We start from the raw sequence: 22280 nt of genomic DNA, 5'->3' as shown, positions 1-22280 counted from the left end.
CATGTTAAAGAGCTACGCACACCGGACACAAGCTTGAGAATCAAAAATAATTAAAACTATTGATTTAAATGGAGTAATGCACCGCAAGCAAAGCGAGTGGCGTGAATGAAGTGAGCAAATATAGAAATACATTTGTTTTATTTGTATTTGCGCTACATGTTCGCTTCGCAATGGACCAATCAGAAATAAGGTGAAAGGTAGTGGCTGTCAGACTGCCTGAGCGAGACAGTGACAGAGATTTCCACAAAAAAAATAAAATAAATCAACATCAATGAGAATTTAATTAATAAAGATGAAAAATATAATGTTATTTATGATGCCAGTTCCTGTGGTTATAAAGACAATAAAAAGTATGCCACATGGCAAGAAATAGCAGAACAATTGGAAACTGATGGTATGTTATCTCTGTTATTTCACTTTAATTTCAATGTGACGGGGAGCACCACACACTGGTTTCCTATTGCTATAAAATGATGCTTCTTTGTTTTAATAATGTTGACCAATAATAATACAGTACAACGTCGCATATCCGACCTTCTCATAACCGCCCTGACCAATTAACCGCCCAGGGTTAGTACCGTGTTAATGCTGTCAGCGTGGGTGTAGATCCACGCTGAAAGTTACACAAGAACTGTACTCGCAAAGCTCTGCACGCCATCTAGCAAACACAATGCTGCATTGCACTGCATGACCTAATAATCTTAACACAATGCTGCATTGCACTGCATGACCTAATAATCTTAACACAATGCTGCATTGCACTGCATGACCTAATAATCTTAACAAAATGCTGCATTGCACTGCATGACCTAATAATCTTAACACAATGCTGCATTGCACTGCATGACCTAATAATCTTAACACAATGCTGCATTGCACTGCATGACCTAATAATCTTAACACAATGCTGCATTGCACTGCATGACCTAATAATCTTAACAAAATGCTGCATTGCACTGCATGACCTAATAATCTTAACACAATGCTGCATTGCACTGCATGACCTAATAATCTTAACACAATGCTGCATTGCACTGCATGACCTAATAATCTTAACACAATGCTGCATTGCACTGCATGACCTAATAGTCTTAACACAATGCTGCATTGCACTGCATGACCTAATAGTCTTAACACAATGCTGCATTGCACTGCATGACCTAATAATCTTAACACAATGCTGCATTGCACTGCATGACCTAATAATCTTAACACAATGCTGCATTGCACTGCATGACCTAATAGTCTCGCGCTCCTGCGGCAACAATGTGCATGAACTGAATCTGAGAAACGTGAACAGCTTGCAGCTTGAACACTTGACGAAGCAAGCAGGTGTTCATCATGTATAATCTGAAGAAAAAACAAATTAAACTTAAGATGATCACGTCATTCTTTTCACCATCCACATCCATGGTGACTGATTCCGATAAGATGTTTACTTTATTTGTTTATTTATGTATGTATTTCTTTTTTCCTCTTTTCGTTATTTATTTTGTAGCCTGTGTCTTCTATTGGATTTTATTGTTTTCATTTTCGCATGCGTTCACTTCATATGTTGTATAAATATCAGTGTTCATACAGGTCCCTGAAATCCTAAAAATTGCCTGAATTCTTTTTTTTTTAAGAAAAGTCCTTAAGTGCTTGATTCCCCCCCTTAGACAATGGATAAAGTGGGGCATTATAATACATCAGTATGCAGAGCAAAAAAAAACAAACACTGACAGTATGGCATATTGGCAAAATAAATAAAAAAAAATCTAGGGGGGAAAAAATGATATAAATGTTTGACTTTAGTGTCTCTGCATAGCGCGAGTATGTTTCACCTCAGGTCATGCCCTTGTTCTTCCGAAGCATTTCCCTGTAGGTTCTGTACCCGCAAAATTTATGAAGCACTTGTGTGTTGGAAATCATACCACTCAAATTATACTGATACGTTTCGTGTTGAATTAAAGTTTTATTTTTGTGTACTAGTTTCAAAATGAAAAAATATATGGGAATATGTTATGAATATTTACTGTATATATATTTGGTTAGCCTACCGTTTTCAGTGTGTAAAGCAGTCTTTCTTTACTGTACGTCTTCATTGTTGAAAGTTAAGTGCCTTCCCATTTGACATGCAGACACACACGCACAACAATTACTTGATTTTATTAATTATAAAACTGTTTTAACACTTGCTTTCTACCTGCTAATCGCCTGTTGACATCAAAATGGAGAGAGCCATCAAGGCCAGCCAAGCAATCTAAGACTGAGCAATCACAAAGTGACGATTCCGACAGTTTGGACATAACAAAAACATCAGACCAACAAAAAGTCGGCACCAAGCCGGAACTAAATCGGCAAACTTCTCACCAGCCAGGACCATCAATCTGGACAAGAGCAAAGAAACTCCCCCGCAAGTATTAATTATGGTGATGTTGGAGTAAATAACAATATCTGGAATACAAAGAGGAATATAAATAGCTGCTTTCAAAAGGTTCTGTCGTGATGCAAATACATGAAACACTGTCTATTCAAGGCGTTACATGAGCCCCTCAGTGGGTAGGGTATAGCATATTACCGTTTGGAAGCACCCCAAAACTTCAACAGCAGTCACTAAAACAAAAAAAAAAGATTTTAAATATTTAATTTATATAGTAATCTAAAACAATTGACAGTAAAACAATTGTATTATTTCATTGTATAACATTAAACACTAATAAGTCCATGAAAAAAAGCTTAACATTGTAGATGACATTTAAAAACGATAAATATGGAAAATCATCCAACCACAAGCGTTTCAAAAACTGGACTGAGCCATGACAAATTAAATTCATAAGTTTGCTGTATGTGTTTTCTGCGCTTTAACTTTCTAGTTTAACTTGCGATTATTTATTTATTTATTTGTTTGTTTGTTTATTTTAAAAACTGAGGCTCACTGATAAACTACAATGATTATTTGTATATTTGCCTGTCAGGTGTTTGGTGTCTTTGGACTTTCAGTTTATCTATTTATGTTTAAGCATTTGCTTTTAGCATTTAACACATTGCAAATATATCACACATAACATCATTTATGATAAAGGAGCAAAGAAAATACTTTTGATCATTAAAAGCATTATTACATTCAACTGCATAATATACTAACTAATACGGCATTGTTTTCAATGAATTGGTACGTGGATGGAATTTGTTTCATTAAAATTGGCATACAATATCCTTTTAAATTTTGGTCCTTGAAAATGTATTGCAATTAATTTTTTTATATAAAAAAAAAAATTGGAATCGCCAATTGTTTTTTACATCATTTTCTCCCCAATTTGAAATGCCCAATTTTAAGCCTGGCTCACCGCTGCAACCCCAGCCGTCTGTTTCTTTTCACTCTGCAGACCCGCCATGCAGCTACCTCAGAGCTACAGCGTCGGAGTACCATGCAGCTCTGGGCTGCTTGCAGGCGTCCAGCCAGTCTACAGGAGTCACTGGTGCGCAATGAGCCGAGGACACCCTGGCCGACCTAAGGCCTCCCCACCCTGAGCGGCACTCGGCCAATTGTGCGCTAACCCCTGGGAACTGCTGTCCATGGCCGGCAGTGGAATAGCCTTGACCTGAACAGACGACCTACAGGCTACAGGACACATCCTATACTCCATGCAGAGTGCCTTTACTGGATGTACTACTCGGGAGCCCCATGTATTGCAATTTATTGACATGATTATTAATACCAGTCCCTTCCACCCACAGTTTGATTTTTGTGATTTATTTGTAAGAGACCACAACCACAAACAAAGCGAGCCGAAAAAATGTAGGTTAACATTTCATCCCCCCAAGGTTTTCAGACAGATCTACCCTGGCTATCAGCAACTAAAAAAATAAATACATAAATAAACAAAAAAAAAAGCGTTTTAACAATCCAAAAACAAGTTGAAATCCTCTCGACTTGAAAAGGGAGAAATTTGGGAAGAGAAAGCAGCCAATTTTGGGTACCGTGACACATATTGAGAAGGCAGAACCACATCTTAAATTGTTTGTGGGGTCAACAAAATCATTCAGTGCAAAATAAAAATAATGTGAGGTGCTTGTTGACAGGATGGCTTGAGTGGTGACCAGGCCAGGAAGTGAATCCAAAAACACAATGCGGGTTGAAACGCACCTCAGCGCTCAGGACTTTATTAAATAATAAACCAAAAACAAAACAAACGCCACAGTGGCCAAAATAAAGAAACACAAAATACAAATACCTACAAGACCGGAGAAAAGGTAAGTCTTGCATATAGAAATGTTATTCCTTAACTCGTCACTTGCAGCTCTAAGCACTAAGCTTGCAGCTTGCCTTTACACACCTCCCTGTGCAGCACAGCTGCACCTTTTATAAGTGACAGAGGGCTTAACTAATTATCAAGAATCAGTTAATAATTCATGGGGCTGACAGCCAATTCAAACCCTTCTGCTGAACAGGTCTACCATGTCACAGTGCTCAAGATAATCAACCAGTTTTTACCTGGTTTGTACAAAGGAGAAATGAAGATGCCAATATCTGGTACAATTCTGAGCGATAAGCCAAACAGTTAAACACTGTGCTGGACGGTGATCCTCCGTTCAAGGTTTAAACTGGCTGGCGAAGCGCTTTCAGCAGCATCACGTAATACGTCTGTTGTTGTATATTGTAAACCGCATTACAATGTATTCTTAATCTTGTTTACATTCTCTTACTTTTAAAGTAAAGCATTTCCCCATGTTTGAAGCAGTTTGCACTTTATTTTCGTCCAGTAACCTATCTGTGCATGTGTAAATGTCATTTTCTATAGATGTACACAAATCCGTAATTTTCACATATCCGCTTATACCCCAGTCTACAGTGAGTCGGATATGCAACGTTGTACTGTAAACATATTAGCTCTTTAACAAGACAGTGATATTCTCTGAACTGTTTCCTTTTTTTAGTGTGTGCTGTACCCATTTCTTTGTGTTTTATTTATTTTATTTCATTTCTGCAAAAGGAGACGGTCTTTTCTTTTCATGACTAGCTACATCATTTTTGTTTTGTATTCGTGTCATTCGCTTCGCTCCCGGTGTGCATACTTTTATTTTGTGAAAACACAGATTTATTTTTTTAGGTTTGTACAGGTATGCATGCTGCATGCTGCATGCTAAAATGGTACACCATTTGTGCCTTGGTGAAGTACTTTGTCAGATAATTCAAATCTATTTATTTTTGGGCTTATTTTATTTTTTTAAGCCAATTTGTGTGATTTCATTCAATAAATCTCTTAATGTATTGATTTATTTATTTGTGTGCACAAATTCAAGTTTCTGATTTCTTATGAATTTTCAAATATATATTTTATATATGTTAGCAATTTATTTTTTTATATATGTTAGCAATTTTAACTTCCCATATGTGAAAAGACATGGTGCATATGACTAGGGCCACAGAAAATTCACTGCACTTTTTCAAGAAATTCATGAATGACAATAAAACAAAAATACATTTCACAGATTGTCACAGAAGTGCCATTTTATTTAAAAAAAAAAAAAAAAAAAAGTTTCTATTGTAAGTTGCCTAAAATTAATAACACAAAGAATCACCAAGGTTGAAACATTTTAACATTTAATGGTAGCTACTGAGTCAACTTTTACATTGTAATGTTTAAAACAATCCTTTAAAATGTAACAAACAAGGGTCATTTAAATGTGTTGGCTGAAAAAAGTAACAAGCAGACAAAACTGATTAAAACAAAACAAGTTTGAATGACAAATTCGGCAACATTGTCGAGTTTTGTAAACATTTAAAACTTAGGCTATGTTCATACAGAAATTAAACGGACTGTGTTGCATAGCGTTATGCTGACTTTGAAAAACAAAATGTTAAAAACAGGGTTAAATGCAAGTGAAAAAAACAAAACTTTGTGTTTTTCTTTGTGTTTTTCTGTGACGTTTTAAAACCACATAACATTGTGCTACTTGAGCGAATCAACCTACACAAAATAATTTGAAGAACAAGAACAGGAAAAACAAGAAGAAATCGTATGCGACTTTTTATCCAGCTAGCGTTTTAAACTAATTATTTGTTGAAGGCCAGCATTGTGCATCTTGTTGCAGTTTCTTTGTAGTGTAAAAACCTGTCCATATGTGTAAACTGCTCGTTCTGCATCCACAGAGTTTGGTGGAATTGTCAAAAAGCAGTGTGCAATTTTTGCCATGTTTGGGAATCTGATTTCAGACCTCACCCAGAAATCAACAATATTGACATTTTTGTCACTTTCAGCGGCATGGTGCTTGTAAGATTCAATTTCATCTCTACAGCTTGTGAAATCATGGATTGCATCAAGTGTGATATGATGTGACATCCAAGACTGACACTTGTTCTGGGTTGAGAACTTGAATAGCGTTCAAAAAGTTTGCTGCTGGTTGAAAAAAACGGACACTGGATTTTCGAGCATCGGGGCAGTAGTAGTTGGAGAGTTTGGTTGCTATTTGTTTAAATACACCTTGCCTGTGCTTAATTGTTTCTGAATGGCTGTGATGTGCTTTTGATGTGCTCACTCCAATGGAGCAAGTCCATTACCTTGTTGTAAACAAGGTGAATTTGAACCTTTCGTGCTTCAAACAATTTAAGAAGATCCATGAATCATGTTGCATGTTGTGCAATGAAAAGCTTGTCATCGTGTGGGGTTCTACTGTCAAGCAATTCATACAGTTGTTTTAGTGCTTGCATGTCTGGTGTTAAATCAAGTTCTTGTTTTACAAACTTGTTGTAGACGTCAAGGTTCTCACTGTGGAATTTGACAGCTTTGAACCAGGTGTTCCACTGTGGCTCTGGCTCTGGTGGAACTGGCTCTGTTGGAAGACTCACAGGTCCCGCACCGCACTACTCTTGATAATCCACACTGAGATGGAAAGGCTCATTGTCAAATGCAGATGCCACTAATATGAAAAAATAAAACAAATCATGTGAACAAATCCATCTATTCTCTGCTAGCCTTGATTTTACAGTAGGTTGAGCCAAGATAGTTTGAATAATACATATTAGGAGAACACTGCAGTCTTGTCATGTGCTCATTTTCACTTAATCACTGTAAAACACACTGGTTTTTTTTTTTTTTTTTTCATTTGCTGCCAAATAACATTTTATGGTTCAGTGAGAAGTCTATTAAGAATAAAGACAAAGAATGATAGAGCATTACATTAAGATGACTAATTTATTAAAGCAACCAAGGGCAATAGTGGGTATGGCTTATAACTCTATAGGGTCCACCCAATGTTAAATATCCTGAAGGTGACCTGGCCCTTTAGCTTTTTTTATTCAGGCACTGTGAGACAGTCCTGCTTGTGATACGTGTTGGAAAGAGGAGAGTCAAAGCTTTAAAACAAGGTCCTATTTGTGTATTTCCAATATATGACTTTGTTAGGAGATAGCCGTGAATGCCAGTGTTTTGCAATATTACTGCTGTGCTATAAGACAGACCTACAGTACCTTGGTGCAGTAAACAAACATTTTCACTCAAAATCTTTTACAAAATAAGAGAAATATATTTAAATATATATTTGTTTTTTTGTGTTTGTGGATCAGATGCACAAGACAAGAGCTGTTAGGGTTATGTTGCCATGGTTGCCACCATGCTGGCCATTCAAGCCACAGTGAACAACCCCATCTTGTGGATGCCTGGGATCCCGAATAACCTTTTTTTTTTGGTTGCTTTTGGTCCCTTGTATATGTGGCCATAATTCCTTTATTTTATTATTCAATTTGTTCCATGTTCCCTACATGTTGAAGTTTCATTGTACGCTGTCAGATTTGAGCTGGCGATGCATTTTTTACAAACAAGAATTTTTTTTTTCTAAAAAGCATCTCTCCTTTTTTTTTTTTTTTTTTATCTGTATTGAACAGGGTGTGTTTCAAACTATTTCACTTTTTTTTTTTTTTATGAAAGCCTAGTGTGTGCACATGCATTTCATGTATAACATGTACCTGTAACCTTTATATTTAATGAGTTATAGCTACAAGTCTAACAACAGTAAAAAAAAAAAAAAACAGGCAAAAATAGCTCAGACCCTAAAGGGTTTTAAGGCAAATTGCATTTGGGAGTTACAGGGGTTGGTTTAAAAATTAGAAATGCCTGACAACAGGATTTCACCGATTTTTATTTTCTGAAATCTGTTAATTGTTCTAGCGGGACATGTGAGGATTACAGCGTATCCCATTGTGAATATGGTGGTGGAAATCGACCAAGTGGCCCATAAATTCATCACTATTGATTTTTTTTTTTTTTTTTAGGTATCAGTAAATTGAATACAAAAGACTACAATCAGTGGCCCCCCTCTGGTAGAAATCTTGCACAGGATCCTGTAAGTTCCTGTAGGATCCCCATAGGATCCTGTACAGGAACAGGCTCCTGGACAATATCCTGTACAGGAACAGGATCCTGGTCAATATCCTGTACAGGAACAGGATCCTGGTCAATATCCTGTACAGGAACGGAATCCTGGTCAATATCCTGTACAGGAACGGGAGCCTGGTCAATACCCTGTACAGGAAAGGGAGCCTGGTCAGTACCCTGTACAGGAACGGGAGCCTGGTCAATACCCTGTACAGGAACGGGAGCCTGGTCAATACCCTGTACAGGAACGGCAGCCTGGTCAGTACCCTGTACAGGAACGGGAGCCTGGTCAATACCCTGTACAGGAACGGGAGCCTGGTCAATACCCTGTACAGGAACGGCAGCCTGGTCAGTACCCTGTACAGGAACGGGAGCCTGGTCAGTACCCTGTACAGGAACGGGAGCCTGGTCAATACCCTGTACAGGAACGGGAGCCTGGTCAATACCCTGTACAGGAACGGCAGCCTGGTCAGTACCCTGTACAGGAACGGGAGCCTGGTCAGTACCCTGTACAGGAACGGCAGCCTGGTCAGTACCCTGTACAGGAACGGGAGCCTGGTCAATACCCTGTACAGGAACGGGATCCTGGTCAATGTCCTGTACAGGAACGGGATCCTGGTCAATGTCCTGTACAGGAACGGGATCCTGGTCAATGTCCTGTACAGGAACGGGATCCTGGTCAATGTCCTGTACAGGAACAGGATCCTGGTCAATATCCTGTACAGGAACAGGATCCTTGCTAGAATCCTGTCAGGAATATGATCTTATTTAGGATAGTATTACCCTTGTAGAAATCTCTAGAAATATCAGGACCCCACCTGAAATTGATTTGTCAGGATTGTGAACAAAATATGCAGTACATGATAAAGATCCTTGAAGATCAAGGTAAAGGAAATAAGAAAAGAAGTCTGGATAACTAAAATTCAGTCACATTAAACAGACCACATTACACATTAAATCTTATCCAGGGCAATTTATATTTACTACTGCATTTTTTGGAACACAGCATTCAGACAACCCTCCCACAACAGTTCTGGTTTTCCTTGAGCTGTAGCTTGGGCAACAGTATTGTAAGATGTGACTTTCATAAACCATCACCTCTTTAGGGATCAGGAATAGATACAAGAAATACAATAAGTGTATAACAAAGTTAGACGCTATATATATATGTATATGTACTTTTACCTAGATTGCTCCAGTAAAAACCCAACTGTATAAATGGGTAATTGTATGTAAAAAAATGTGTAAAAAAATATAATTGTATGTAAAAATAATGTGATATCTTGTAACAATTGTAAGTCGCCCTGCATAAGGGCGTCTGCTAAGAAATAAATAATAATATTAATAATCCTACACAGGATCTTTAAAACACCCTGCAGGATCCTGCACAAGATGTAATGATATCCTGTAGGACCACGTACAAGATCATAAGGCCCTCATGCACTAAATAGCAGTACTGTGTTTTGCGCGCAATAAGCCCCTTTGCTGCGTGCTTTCTACACCTGCTGTATTCACTTAGGAGTGGCAGGCGACCTTGCGTGCACAATGAATTGCGTGGAAAAAGGTACCGCGTGCACGTCATTTAAATACAATGAATAATGTTAATGCATGGAAATGTATTTAAATGGTTTCCCCTTAGACCGCGGGGGAGGTGTTTGTTATACTAACCATAACACTTATTGTATTTCTTGTATCTATTCCTGATCCCTAAAGAGGTGATGGTTTATGAAAGTCACATCTTACAATACTGTTGCCCAAGCTACAGCTCAAGGAAAACCAGAACTGTTGTGGGAGGGTTGTCTGAATGCTGTTTTCCAAAAAATTCAGTAGTAAATATAAATTGCCCTGGATAAGATTTAATGTGTAATGTGGTCTGTTTAATGTGACTGAATTTTAGTTATCCAGACTTATTTTCTAATTCCTTTACCTTGATCTTCAAGGATCTTTATCTTTGTTCACAATCCTCAGATTCCTGATCAAGATCCTAAACATTTAGGATTGGTATAGGATTGTAATGGAATCCTAAATAGGATCATATTCCTCACAGGATATTGACCAGGATCCTGTTCCTGTACAGGATATTGACCAGGATCCTGTTCCTGTACAGGATATTGACCAGGATCCTGTTCCTGTGCATGATATTGACCTATGGGGATCCTGTGCAATATCTCACAAAATATTGTAGGGTCCTGTGTAGGATCTTACACGATCCTGTAGGGTCCTATAGGATCATGTGTGGGATCTTATAAGATCTTGTAGGATCCTGTGCAGAATCTTACATGACATTGTAGGGACCTACAGTATCTTGTGGGGTCCTACAGGATCCTATATAGGATCTTACAGAATCTTATGGGGTCCTACAGGATCCTATTGTATGATCATATGGGATCCATCAGGATCTTATTCAGGATCCTGTTCAAGATTTCTACCAGGGCCTGCACATGAGAAAAAGTATGTTGTGTGTTTTGTTTTACATTCAGGGATTTTGTTTGTTTGCTGTAAATAGTATTGTAAATAATTATTAGAAAGACAGATAATCCGCCTGCGACATCCTAACTGTTGTGTTTGGTTGTGGGGAAAAGCAGTTGATGATTGGCCAGCTGCTGATCCCTAACCAACAGGTGGGCATGTCCCAGCTGAGCATCTTGTTATAAAAAGGGTCAGCTAACACACCTTGGGGCTGCTGCAAGGTCATCAGGCTAAAAGTCCACACTACACAGGCAACGAATTGTGAAAGCCAAAATCCTCTGAACACTGTGAATTTAACTGGGATTGGAGCTCATAGTTAAAGAAGCCGAAACCGCAAACAGCTGTGAGTGACCGCGGCTGGGTTTGTTTTGTTCTATAAGGAATACGGATTCATTTAGGATTTAGATCCTATGTAAAAGTGTAGGAGCAAGGTGTATAATAGGGGCCTCCATTGTTAACGGAGTGGCACAGCTGGCTTCACAGTACCTTTTGTTTGCAGTTGATTGATTTTGCTCTTCTGTTCATTTTATGTCCACCGTGCGCTACCATTACTGGCAGATTTTGTTCAACTGAAATAAATCCTGCGCACCTGAGTAGTGTTGCCAGTGTTACCTCTGTCTGTACCTAACACACAGTAGAGAACGCAGTAGGGATTCAAGGAAATGCATGCACATGTATTAGGGAGTGGTTAACATGTAGAAAACAGAAAGTACTGATTAGAGAAGAAACCTCAAAAGGGAGAATGTGCATTATAAATATATGGGAGATACTGAAATTGAAGAAGGAATCTATGAAAAAGACCTAGCAGTTTGTTGACTCAGAAATGTCTTCATCTAGACAATGTGGGGAAGCTAGAAAAAAGGCCAACAAGATACTTGGATATACTATTATTATTATTTATTTCTTAGAAGACACCCTTATCCAGGGCGACTTACAGTTGTTACAAGATATCACATTATTTTTTACATACAATTACCCATTTGTACAGTTGGGTTTTTACTGGAGCAATCTAGGTAAAGTACCTTGCTCATGGGTACAGCAGCAGTGTCCCCTACCAGTGATTGAACCCACAACCTTCCGGTCAAGAGTCCAGAGCCCTAAACACTACTCCACACTGCTGCCCTGTAATATATATATAGAGAGAGAAAAGTGTTTAATTTAAATCAAAGGAAGTAATGTTAAAACTATAATGCATTAGTAAGACCTCATTTAGAATACTGTGTTCAGTTCTGGTCACCTCGCTACAAAAAGGATATTGCTGCTCTAGAAAAAAGTGCAAAGAAGAGTGACCAGAATTATTCTTGGTTTAAAAGGCATGTAATATGCAGACAGGCTAAAATAATTGAATCTATTCAGTCTTGAATAAAGAAGACTATGCGGTGATCTGATTCAAGCATTCAAAATTCTAAATGGTATTGACAATGTCGACCCAAGGGACTTTTTCGACCTGAAAAAAGAAACAAGGACCAGGGGTCACAAGTGGAGATTAGATAAAGGGGCATTCAGAACAGAAAATAGGAGGCACTTTTTTTACACAGAGAATCGTGGGAATCTGGAACCAACTCCCCAGTAATGTTGTTGAAGCTGACACCCTGGGATCCTTCAAGAAGCTGCTTGATGAGATTCTGGGATCAATAAGCTACTAACAACCAAATGAGCAAGATGGGCTGAATGGCCTCCTCTCGTTTGTAATTTGCATTTAAAACTAATCAGTTGAATCAGTGTCCGTCCAGTTATATTAAAAAATAAAAAAAATAAAAGTGCGCCACTCTACATACATTGCCCTAGGTTTTTTCCATTCCCTGTAAGCCCCTATGGATTAAGGGGAGAACATGTGTTGGAGTAGCGGACAAAATTACACAGGCCATTATGCAGAAATGATTGTCTGAAGCTCCCTGAAACCTGTTTTTTTGTCATTACATTAAGGTCTCATTAGTACTATAATTTGTTTTTGATCAAGCCCCTGAGTAATGTTGCGAAGATACAGATGTGAAACTGCTGTTGGGAATAGCTAGTACTGTTATAACCATGCAGTTGGGAATAACTGTAGATAGAGTGTCTGCATTCTGTTAGAGATGGGTGCACTGCAGTAGGATATATGTTTTTTCAGTTATTGCTGAAAAAAAAAAAAACTTGAGTTAATGTTGTTTTTGTCCCCTTTGCTAATAAGACTATTTACTTACGTCCTTGATATGTACTGTACATTTTTTTTTTACTTTACTCCAAAAATGTTTTTCTACTATTTCTCTACTGTATCACAAGTATAACATTTCAGCTAATTTATCAGAATTGTGAATGACCATTCTAACTTGAAAAATCCAAATTTATCCTAGCTCTAAAACATTAAAAGTAAACAAATGATCTGATCAAATGATGTGTATAAGGAGGTGAAATGTATTAATTGTATCGGGCTAAGACAATGTTAAAATGACATTTGATGCTACTTGCTCAAGGCAGAACTCATTTGACCTTCTTGAGGCCTCTATTCCCAGCCTGTGGTAAAATATGGATAAAGGGCATCATATCTCTGATGTGGTATTGTGGGTGAATGATTACTATTTCTTTTTTATGTAAGTTTGCTTTATAGGGCTTCAGAGACAGCACAAAGGTGCAGTTGAGATACGGAGCTTTGCACATCCGCGCACAGGGGGAGAGTTTTAAGCTTAAGGGCCGGAGTTCCCAAGGACAGTCTGCATACACTGTCTTCATTTTCTTTTCAGGCATATGTTACAAATCCAGTCAAACTTATGCTGTATCTGTTTACTAGTGGGTTTGGTTGGTTAAAGTTGTTTAGATGTATAGCAAAGCTTTCATATGTTTCACAGTGTATAGCCATGTCAGGGTAACTGCATCTGTTGCATTGATGATGTCTGTATTATACTGTGTGTGTCTTCTCCCGTTCATATGTACATTTACAGTGAACATACTATAGCAAAGCTGTATGCCTTTGTAATTAGATCAACCAGTTTGACTCATAAGGCCCGATTCAAGTATTGGTGGTAAAACTTGAGTTAAGACTGGAAGTGTGTTCTCACTCCACCAATCTTTACTCCTTGCTTCTACTGTAATTCACAGGCATCTTAATGGTGGTTTTTCTGTGGTGTTTGATCAACTCCTCATGAATAATTTGCATACATACCTCCCTTTTACCCATGATAGTGGGGACTTAGGGTTTTCAATTCGTTTTGAAGTGTGTGGTGGTACTTACAAGGTAGTATGGAGCACCCATGTCATCTAGGCGCATAGTGGCGAGGGGGAGAGTGTGGGAGGGCAGTATCCTTCTGAAAAAAGGGATAAACATGGTTTCTGGCACATTTGTGCTTGGTTTAAGCATGTGCTAGACTAGTAGTGGTCTGCTTGTAGTGTCTGACAAAGTACTCCATTAGTGTAATGAAGGAGCTTTATTTCAGCACTTCCCACAGCAAGACAAGATCAACAAGAGGAGCATCAGGGCCCCTGCAATACAAGACTGGCTAAAAAAAGAACTAGTATTTCCTAATCGCTGAAATACACTGAGGCAAAATATTCACTTTCACTCAACTTAAATATACAGTACCCCTACTGCTTTAAATCACACACGTTATACAGAGTAATGTGCAAAGCTTTGGGACCACCCCACTAAAAATTGGAAGCTATAAACAAACTGGAATGTAAGCAAAGTCTGCATTCTAAAGTTGAGTGCACATATTGCTGTACTATGGAAGAATGCAGTAAACATCCACACATAATCAGCAATAGTTTAAATATTGTCTTTTCAAATATTATCCTTTCTGTCATGTATTATCTTTTGATTATTATTTATTTATTTTGCTTCAGTCTCAAAATTCAAGATATTTAAATTCATAGATGATAATATTTGTAATGTTGGATTTATACAACACACTGGGAATTAAGGTTTAGGCTATTTGAATAGGAACACAATTAAAAAATAAAAATAAAAAAATAACACTTTATAGAGAGCAAGTAGCTGAAGCTGCTTCTGAACAAAATAAATCTATACTGCACTGGTAACAGTAAAAAAAAAATAATAATAAAATAAAGAAAAAACAGACTAGTTTTAATAATGCAAATGCTTGATTTGCATTAAATAAAAACTTGAGAATCCAATCCGACCTTACAAAATACTCCAGTACTGATTGGTGCCAAAGGTATCTAGTCTTTAGTAATAATAAATGTAAAGCAATATTTATAACAATATGTGAATTTAATGAAGACAATAGTCTTCAAAAATACTATTCAGTTTCTCCATCTTTTTTGTGGACCTGGTGTAACAAACCTACCGATGTGGAATATGCAGAGTAAACAGATTCCTGCATCAAGCCTATATTACAGACACAATTAAAAAAAAAAAAAAAAAAAAAAAAAAAACTTTGATTGTCATAAAATAGATTACAGTGTTAATGAAAAGTATAGACATTGAACACAAACTGCGGTAAGGACGTAGTCCATCATATTTTGATATTCACATGAACGGGGAGTAGTTAATTAAAATTGTATTTGGGATATAAATAACTTCTCAATACAAAATTTATAAAATCATTTAAATAAGCACTGCATTCTCAGTAAATTATACTTTTTTTTTTTTGTAGTGTAATTATTGACACTAATGTGCGAAACCTGAATTGTGATGATCTGTAGCTCCAACATGCAAGAAAAAAAACACCAACAGCATATTTTAAAAGCATGTTTCATTTTCAGTAAAATAACACATTGAAAATGTATATAACAAAAGAATGTCTTAATTTTAGGCCCTGTCCACTACATAACCGATCTGGAGAACCGTACTCGAAATCGTGACTGGCATATAACAACATAGGAGTGAAAAACTAAAGGATTAAATAATGGATGAATAAAGAAAAACAAATAATTAAGGACTACTGTAGCTCTTAAACATCTCATTACAAAAATGCAAAAAAACTAAGTTTTGTAAGCTTTGAGCCATGCTTAAGATACAGTATTTGAAAGTATATATTAATGCTGTTGCAATCAGTATTGTTTATAGTGATGTATAAAATAAATGTGGCATTGGACTTTTTTTTTTTTAAAAGTGTACACTGATAGCAAGTCCTTCAGGAACCTGTTCAGAGTATTTCGCCAAACATATCAAAGAGCATTCTGGGATATTGGAGGATACACAAAAAAATGTAGTTTGGTATTAGTGTCCACGCTTCTGATAAACCGCACTACCTGATGCGATCTAATTTAGAACTGGACTCGAGACTACCCCCTGAGGTGGTTTCGAGTCCAGTTCTAAGGTACGATAGTGTAGACACAACCCGTATTTAGCACTTTTAAAGGCATAAATACCAGTTTGTTTTTATGACATGCACTGTTTTTGTCAAGATTTGTAAATATACTTAAAGTAGTATATTTACAAATGTGTGGCCCAGTGGTTAAAGAAAAGGGCTTGTAACCAGGAGGTCCCCGGTTCAAATCCCACCTCAGCCACTGACTCATTGTGTGACCCTGAGCAAGTCACTTAACCTCCTTGTGCTCCGTCTTTCGGGTGAGACGTAATTGTAAGTGACTCTGCAGCTGATGCATAGTTCACACACCCTAGTCTCTGTAAGTCGCCTTGGATAAAGGTGTCTGCTAAGTAAATAATAATAATAATAATAAAAAATAATGCACTTATGTTTTGTGTGTGTGTCTGTGTGTATGATATACCAAATATTAAAAAACATTAACCTCATAATGAAGATAAACTTAAACAAATGTTACAGTGCCTATTGGTGCCAAATATTGGAGTCTGACCCAGATTTATTTTTAGTCTGCTGCGCTGTCTCCCAATCTCTCTCTTCTTCCTCCTCCTCAGATCCCCCTCTCCCATTCGTCTTCTGTCATCAGCTGACAAGGGCTCAGCCGATATCCCAGCATGTCTTTCTTCTATACCTGACATAACCCAGACAACATCTCATAACAAAAAGAATATGCTTTTTATTGTATTTTCTGGTACAATAATACCCGAAAATAATATTTTAAAATAAAAGTAGCCGGCACAAATATAATTTGACGGTTGATGTTGCCGGCTTATTTTGAAAACTCTGGTGGGACTCTTACCCTATTATCTCCTTCAAATAAATTGCCACATGTAATTATTTATTAATTTCTTAGCAGACGTCCTTATCCAGGGCAACTTACAATTGTTACAAGATATCACATTATTTTTACATACAATTACCTGTTTATGCAGTTGGGTTTTTACTGGAGCAATCTAGGTAAAGTACCTTGCTCAAGGGTACAGCAGCAATGTCCCCCACCTGGGATTGAACCCACGATCCTCCGGTCAAGACTCCAGAGCCCTAACCACCACTCCATACTGCTGCGTAATACCTCCACTACAGCTGGCTGTAGGCATGTCTATTACTATTACTCTGTCTCTATAGTCTACATCTTAAAAAGAATTATCATTGTATACATTTTTATATTTTTAATAAATTAAAATGCTTCCAGACCAAAACAAACTGCATGGACAGTGCATTCAAAAATATATATTCTTAGGCACATGGATGGATTCCAACTTCATATTTTCAGTTTCATGGAAACTTCTTGTGAACCTTTACTTTGATTGAAGAAGGCTGCCTTATTGGGTTAATGTGAGTTTTTGGTTTCTGGATGATAAAGACCTAATGCTTTTGAGATACTGGCTTCTTACTTAGAGCACAACTGTATCCTGTGATTCAGGTCAAATTCATGGGTATTGCAGAAGAAAAACTGCTTTGTGACGATCATTTTACAAAGATTCCACCACAATGTCATGGCCTCCATATCTAACACCATTTGAGGTAGTGACTTCATATCTCGATTATTATTTAAGCCCTGCATGCTAAATGTATGCGTTACTTTGGCATTGACCTCTGACTAATATGGCTACCATATTGAGGACATATGACTTTGCTTGTAGGATATAGAGACAGTACACTTTGAGTTATTGTCTTAATATTTGGTAAACAGCTGTTTTTTTTGTGATTTTTCTTTTAAGTTGTTGCTGCTGTTTTCTGGTACAACTTAACTGTTGAACTGGCACATTTGTTTTAACCTCTGGTTATGATTGCATAGCCAGAGTCTTCTGTTTTTCCGATCTGAATAAAAACGTTATTTTATTTTTATATATTAAAGCTTTATTTTTATATATTAAAGCTTTACATGTCATACATGATGGATAGTTTATTGGTCATTCAATATTGACACGTCATGCAATAACAGAAGGCTAAACAAAAACAAATTTTCTAAATGCTAATGGATCATCTAAATTATTATTAACGTGAAAAAGTGATGTTGATTTTGGAGGTTTATGTCTATAGCAAATCCCCACTGTGCTGTAAAACGTCCTGACAGCGAGGAAAAGTGATTATATGTGTATTTTACCTTTTCTCACCTTTTGCTTTTTCTTCCTGCAGGTACTTGCATCACACCGAGCTTATCTGCTGACAGCCCGAATCCCCACCAAGGTACAGTAAGGGCTCAGCTTTCCAGTCAGAAAAATACAAAGGAAATGCAGTGCTCTTCACTCAGTATGCTTACTGTATATCAAAAAGCTTGAAACGTCAGGACATCATTTTGTCATCATCTTTAAGCCTTGCAAATCTGAGGACACTTTAAGCTTCATCAATCCTTCTAGAGCACAGATTTGTCAGCTTCACCAATCTTGTCTCTGTTGCCTAAAATAGATTAAAATGTCATGATTTCTTATGTCTTCTGTAGTATTGGTGTGTCCAGTTTTTGCATGTTGGCTTTTTAAAACAAGGCCATACCATTGCCCTCTCCCACAATAGAGGAAAGACTGAATTAAATTTCCTTCGCCCAATTCAAACACATGATGCCTGTTTTATGGCTCTGATGGCTGTATACAGGAAGAGAATAACAAAACATCTCTGTAGAAGTGGTGCTGATCTCTTTACAGTTTACAGGTTTCTATGACTGTCACAAACCTGATTATACTACAGTTATTGCTGATGGTTTTTCAGCACAATAAATAAGTAAGACCAGCTCTCCAGATAAGGTTTGGGGTCATTGAGTAATTTATTTTCCAATTTAAACACTATGGCCCATATGCATATAACTTTCTGTCACCTTTATCGTGCCAGTAATAGTGTTTAATGTAACAGTATTTCATCGGGTGATGCATAAACACCATTTACCGACAAAAAACATCACTCATCGTGATGTTACAATAACATGCTCTTGGAGACCAATTTTCTCATTAACATATTATTCACCTGATTCATAAATCTGCATTGTGCTGTTAATTGGCCCTTACCGGCATCATAATTAACACATGCCTCAGACCAGGCGGAGAACAAGATGTGTCTTAATGGTATAATTTCCTAGCATCATTTTTGCGTTTAGCAACATGTATTTAAGCCAATAGTAATAATAAAAAATTATCCAATAATTAGGTAATTGAAGTATTGTGTTATTTGTAACACATACATTGAATTACATTGTTAACTCGTCTGAACAGGATAGGCTACTTACTGGTTGGAAAACCCATAAATCACATTTGTAGCCTATTCATTGTACTGTGGAGAAAATGGCAGGCTTCAGTGTGTGGGTTGTACATCAAAAGGAGGGAGATGTATTTGAAAATGATCCTCCCAGTGCATATTTGAACTGGGACTTCAACAGGAACAAGAGAACAAGTATTCACCTTTGTGGAGAACTAGAACATGAACTGAAGTCAAACTGCTAGAATCAAGGCTGTCTCGATATTAATGAAAGTCTGATGTTGGTGAGTTTTGCAGGTAAAAAAAACAAAAAAAAACACTATTTTATGTTCCTAAATTGATCATTGTCCATGCGCAGAAAGCTAGTACTGCACTTTACATATTTCTCATAGATTAGAGGAGCTCAAGTCATTTTAAAGTAAATTATATTTTATTAGTCCCCAACACATACTATTAACAGCTGGCCAAAAGTGTTACATCGCCCTACAGAATGAACTAATTTTGCATATACTTAATGAAAACTAACAAAAATTGAAAAATGTGACATTTTCAAATCTAACGTGAAATACTGTACTACTATTAGGGCTTCTGGTAGACTTTTGTGATATCATTTTATAGTTTCTTTGATTACATGATGTTTAATAAAATATCTAAATTATGTTAACATCTTTGTCTCAATGCTAGAATTCTACAAATAAATTGCAAGAAATGTGTAGCGTCTTTTAATCAATGTCGCTAGGAAACCGAGTAGTATTGTGTGACAAGCAGGGTTTTTCAATCTAGCTGTATTTATTTCTTTGTTTAAAATAAGCTTTTTGTATTATTATTGGATGTATTGCATTTGAATGAATTGTGCAGGTATTTGCAATCTGAAGGAATATAGTAACAAATAAAAGCATGGGCTATTTCTCTGCCATTTAACAATTAATTGTATTTTAATGTAACTGCGGTGCTGTCATTTGTCATAAAAATGAAAGTTTGAAACACATTTTGAGAAATAACTGTGAAAATACCCTTCCTATTTTCTGTTATGAATACCCCTTTATCTAATCTCCATTTGTGACCCCTGGTCCTGGTCCTTGTTTCTTTTTTCAGGTCAAAAAAGTCCCTTGGGTCAACATTGTCAATACCTTTGAGAATTTTGAACGCTGGAATCAGATCGCTGCGTAGTTTTCTTTGTTCAAAACTAAATAGATTCAGTTTTTTAAGCCTATCTGCATATGCCATGCCTTTTAAACCTGTGATAATTCTGGTCGCTCTTCTTTGCACTCTTTCTAGAGCAGCAATATCCTTTTTGTAACGAGTTGACCAGAACTCAACACAATATTCTAGATGAAGTCTTAGTAATGCATTGTAAAGTTTTAACATTACTTCCCTTGATTTAAATTCAACACTTTGCACTGTATATTTGAACATCTTGTTGGCCTTTTTTTATAGCTTCCCCACATTGTCTAGATGAAGACATTTCTGAGTCAACATAAACTCCTAGGTCTTTTTCATAGATTCAATTTCAGTATCTCCCATATGATATTTATAATGCACATTTTTATTGCTTGCATGCAGTACCTTACACTTTTCACAATTAAATGTTGTTTGTCATTTGCCATGTGTCTGCCCAGTTCTGAATGCTGTCTAGATCATTTTGAATGACCTTTGCTGCTGCATTTTATTGGCATTTCACTCATAAAATGATAGTACTTTATTGTTTGGTTGTTTTATAAGCAAGGTTATAAAAAATGCTGGAGCTACTACAAGAAAAAATGCAGCCGTTTGCAATAAATATATAAATTACGAAGCTGTGAGCGGTAAGGGACTGACTGGGTAATAAAACACACAAAGTCTTGGTTCTTGGAGAAATAAACGTTTGGTACTTTATATAGATGGTTGTGATATTTACAATCTGGAGACAATAGTATAGTGATTTATACAATTGCATGCTGTTTGTGGCCGTTCTTCTCACTTCCCCAGACAGACTGACTTCTCTCACATACACAGTTCCCTATATACTCCTGGCCCCTCCCTATCAATATCACAAAAAACAACCACTTAATAATTGACTTATTGTTTAACTGGAGCCTTGATAGTTTGGAACCTGAAGCATCTGTGTATGTGTCCTCACCAAGATGGCTACCACAACCCGGCACTGCCTACTGCCAGTTCCTTCCTGGTGAGGATTGAGAAGTCAGCCTCACTAGCAGCTCTGTCTGCTGGGTGGCCAAACCACCCCCATATTTAATCTTTCCCCTGTCACCATACCGGAGATAAATATAAACTAGACATGATTTTATGAAAACAGCCTTTTTTTATTTAGTAACAGCTAATATTGTACCACCTAACCTTCACTATCTGTGAAACACACATTGCAGAAATTCCTGCCTAAAACATCATAATAATAATAATAATAATAATAATAATAATAATAATAATAATAAAAAAATTAAATAGATTTACTTACCACAACATGTAGACCTGATCGTTACTCCAAAATTGCGTTTAACATTACTGATCGTTTATTATTTTAAATTAACGTTATTGAATATTGTTTGGTTACACTTAACTTTTTTTTATGTTTCCATTGACATTGACACAGAGAAAGTAACAAGCAAAGGGGGATTAAAAACAAAAAGAGTGATGCACTGTTTAACAATTAATTTAATACACCATTTTATTAAAATTGTAAGTAGAATTATAATTCTCAGACCTCATGTATCTGGCTGATATCACAGAACACATGAACAACCTAAACACCCGTATGCTATGGCAAGCCAAATTTATCATTTAGAGATATCTCAAATTAATTTAGAGATATCTCTAAATATTTGAAGATATCTCTAAATCATTTCCAGATATATCAAAATATTTGAAGATATCTTCAAATATTTAAAGATATCTCTAAATCATTTTAAGATATCTAAAATACATTTAGAGATATCTCAAAATGATTTACAGATATCTTTAAATGGAGCTTTATATGAGATATTTAAAATGCATTTTTAGATATCTAAAT

At 36.7% G+C, this 22280-nt stretch overlaps 1 protein-coding gene across 5 annotated transcripts in view; it reads left to right on the top strand.

Moving 5' to 3' along the window:
• The window catches only part of LOC117435749 (F-actin-uncapping protein LRRC16A), a 329028-nt gene that overhangs the window by 93876 nt on the left and 212872 nt on the right, over positions 1–22280 (top strand). For all 5 annotated transcript variants that reach the window (XM_059013484.1, XM_059013491.1, XM_059013480.1 and 2 more), the window contains exon 3: positions 18227–18277. In XM_059013484.1, coding sequence (XP_058869467.1) covers positions 18227–18277 — 51 coding nt within the window. The remainder of the gene's footprint in view (positions 1–18226; positions 18278–22280) is intronic.

This window comes from Acipenser ruthenus, chromosome 3, assembly GCF_902713425.1.
Source record: "Acipenser ruthenus chromosome 3, fAciRut3.2 maternal haplotype, whole genome shotgun sequence".
In the NCBI taxonomy this organism is placed as follows: Eukaryota; Metazoa; Chordata; class Actinopteri; order Acipenseriformes; family Acipenseridae; genus Acipenser; species Acipenser ruthenus.
Note: the sequence above shows the minus strand (reverse complement) of the source record. Positions and strands in the feature narration are given on the sequence as shown.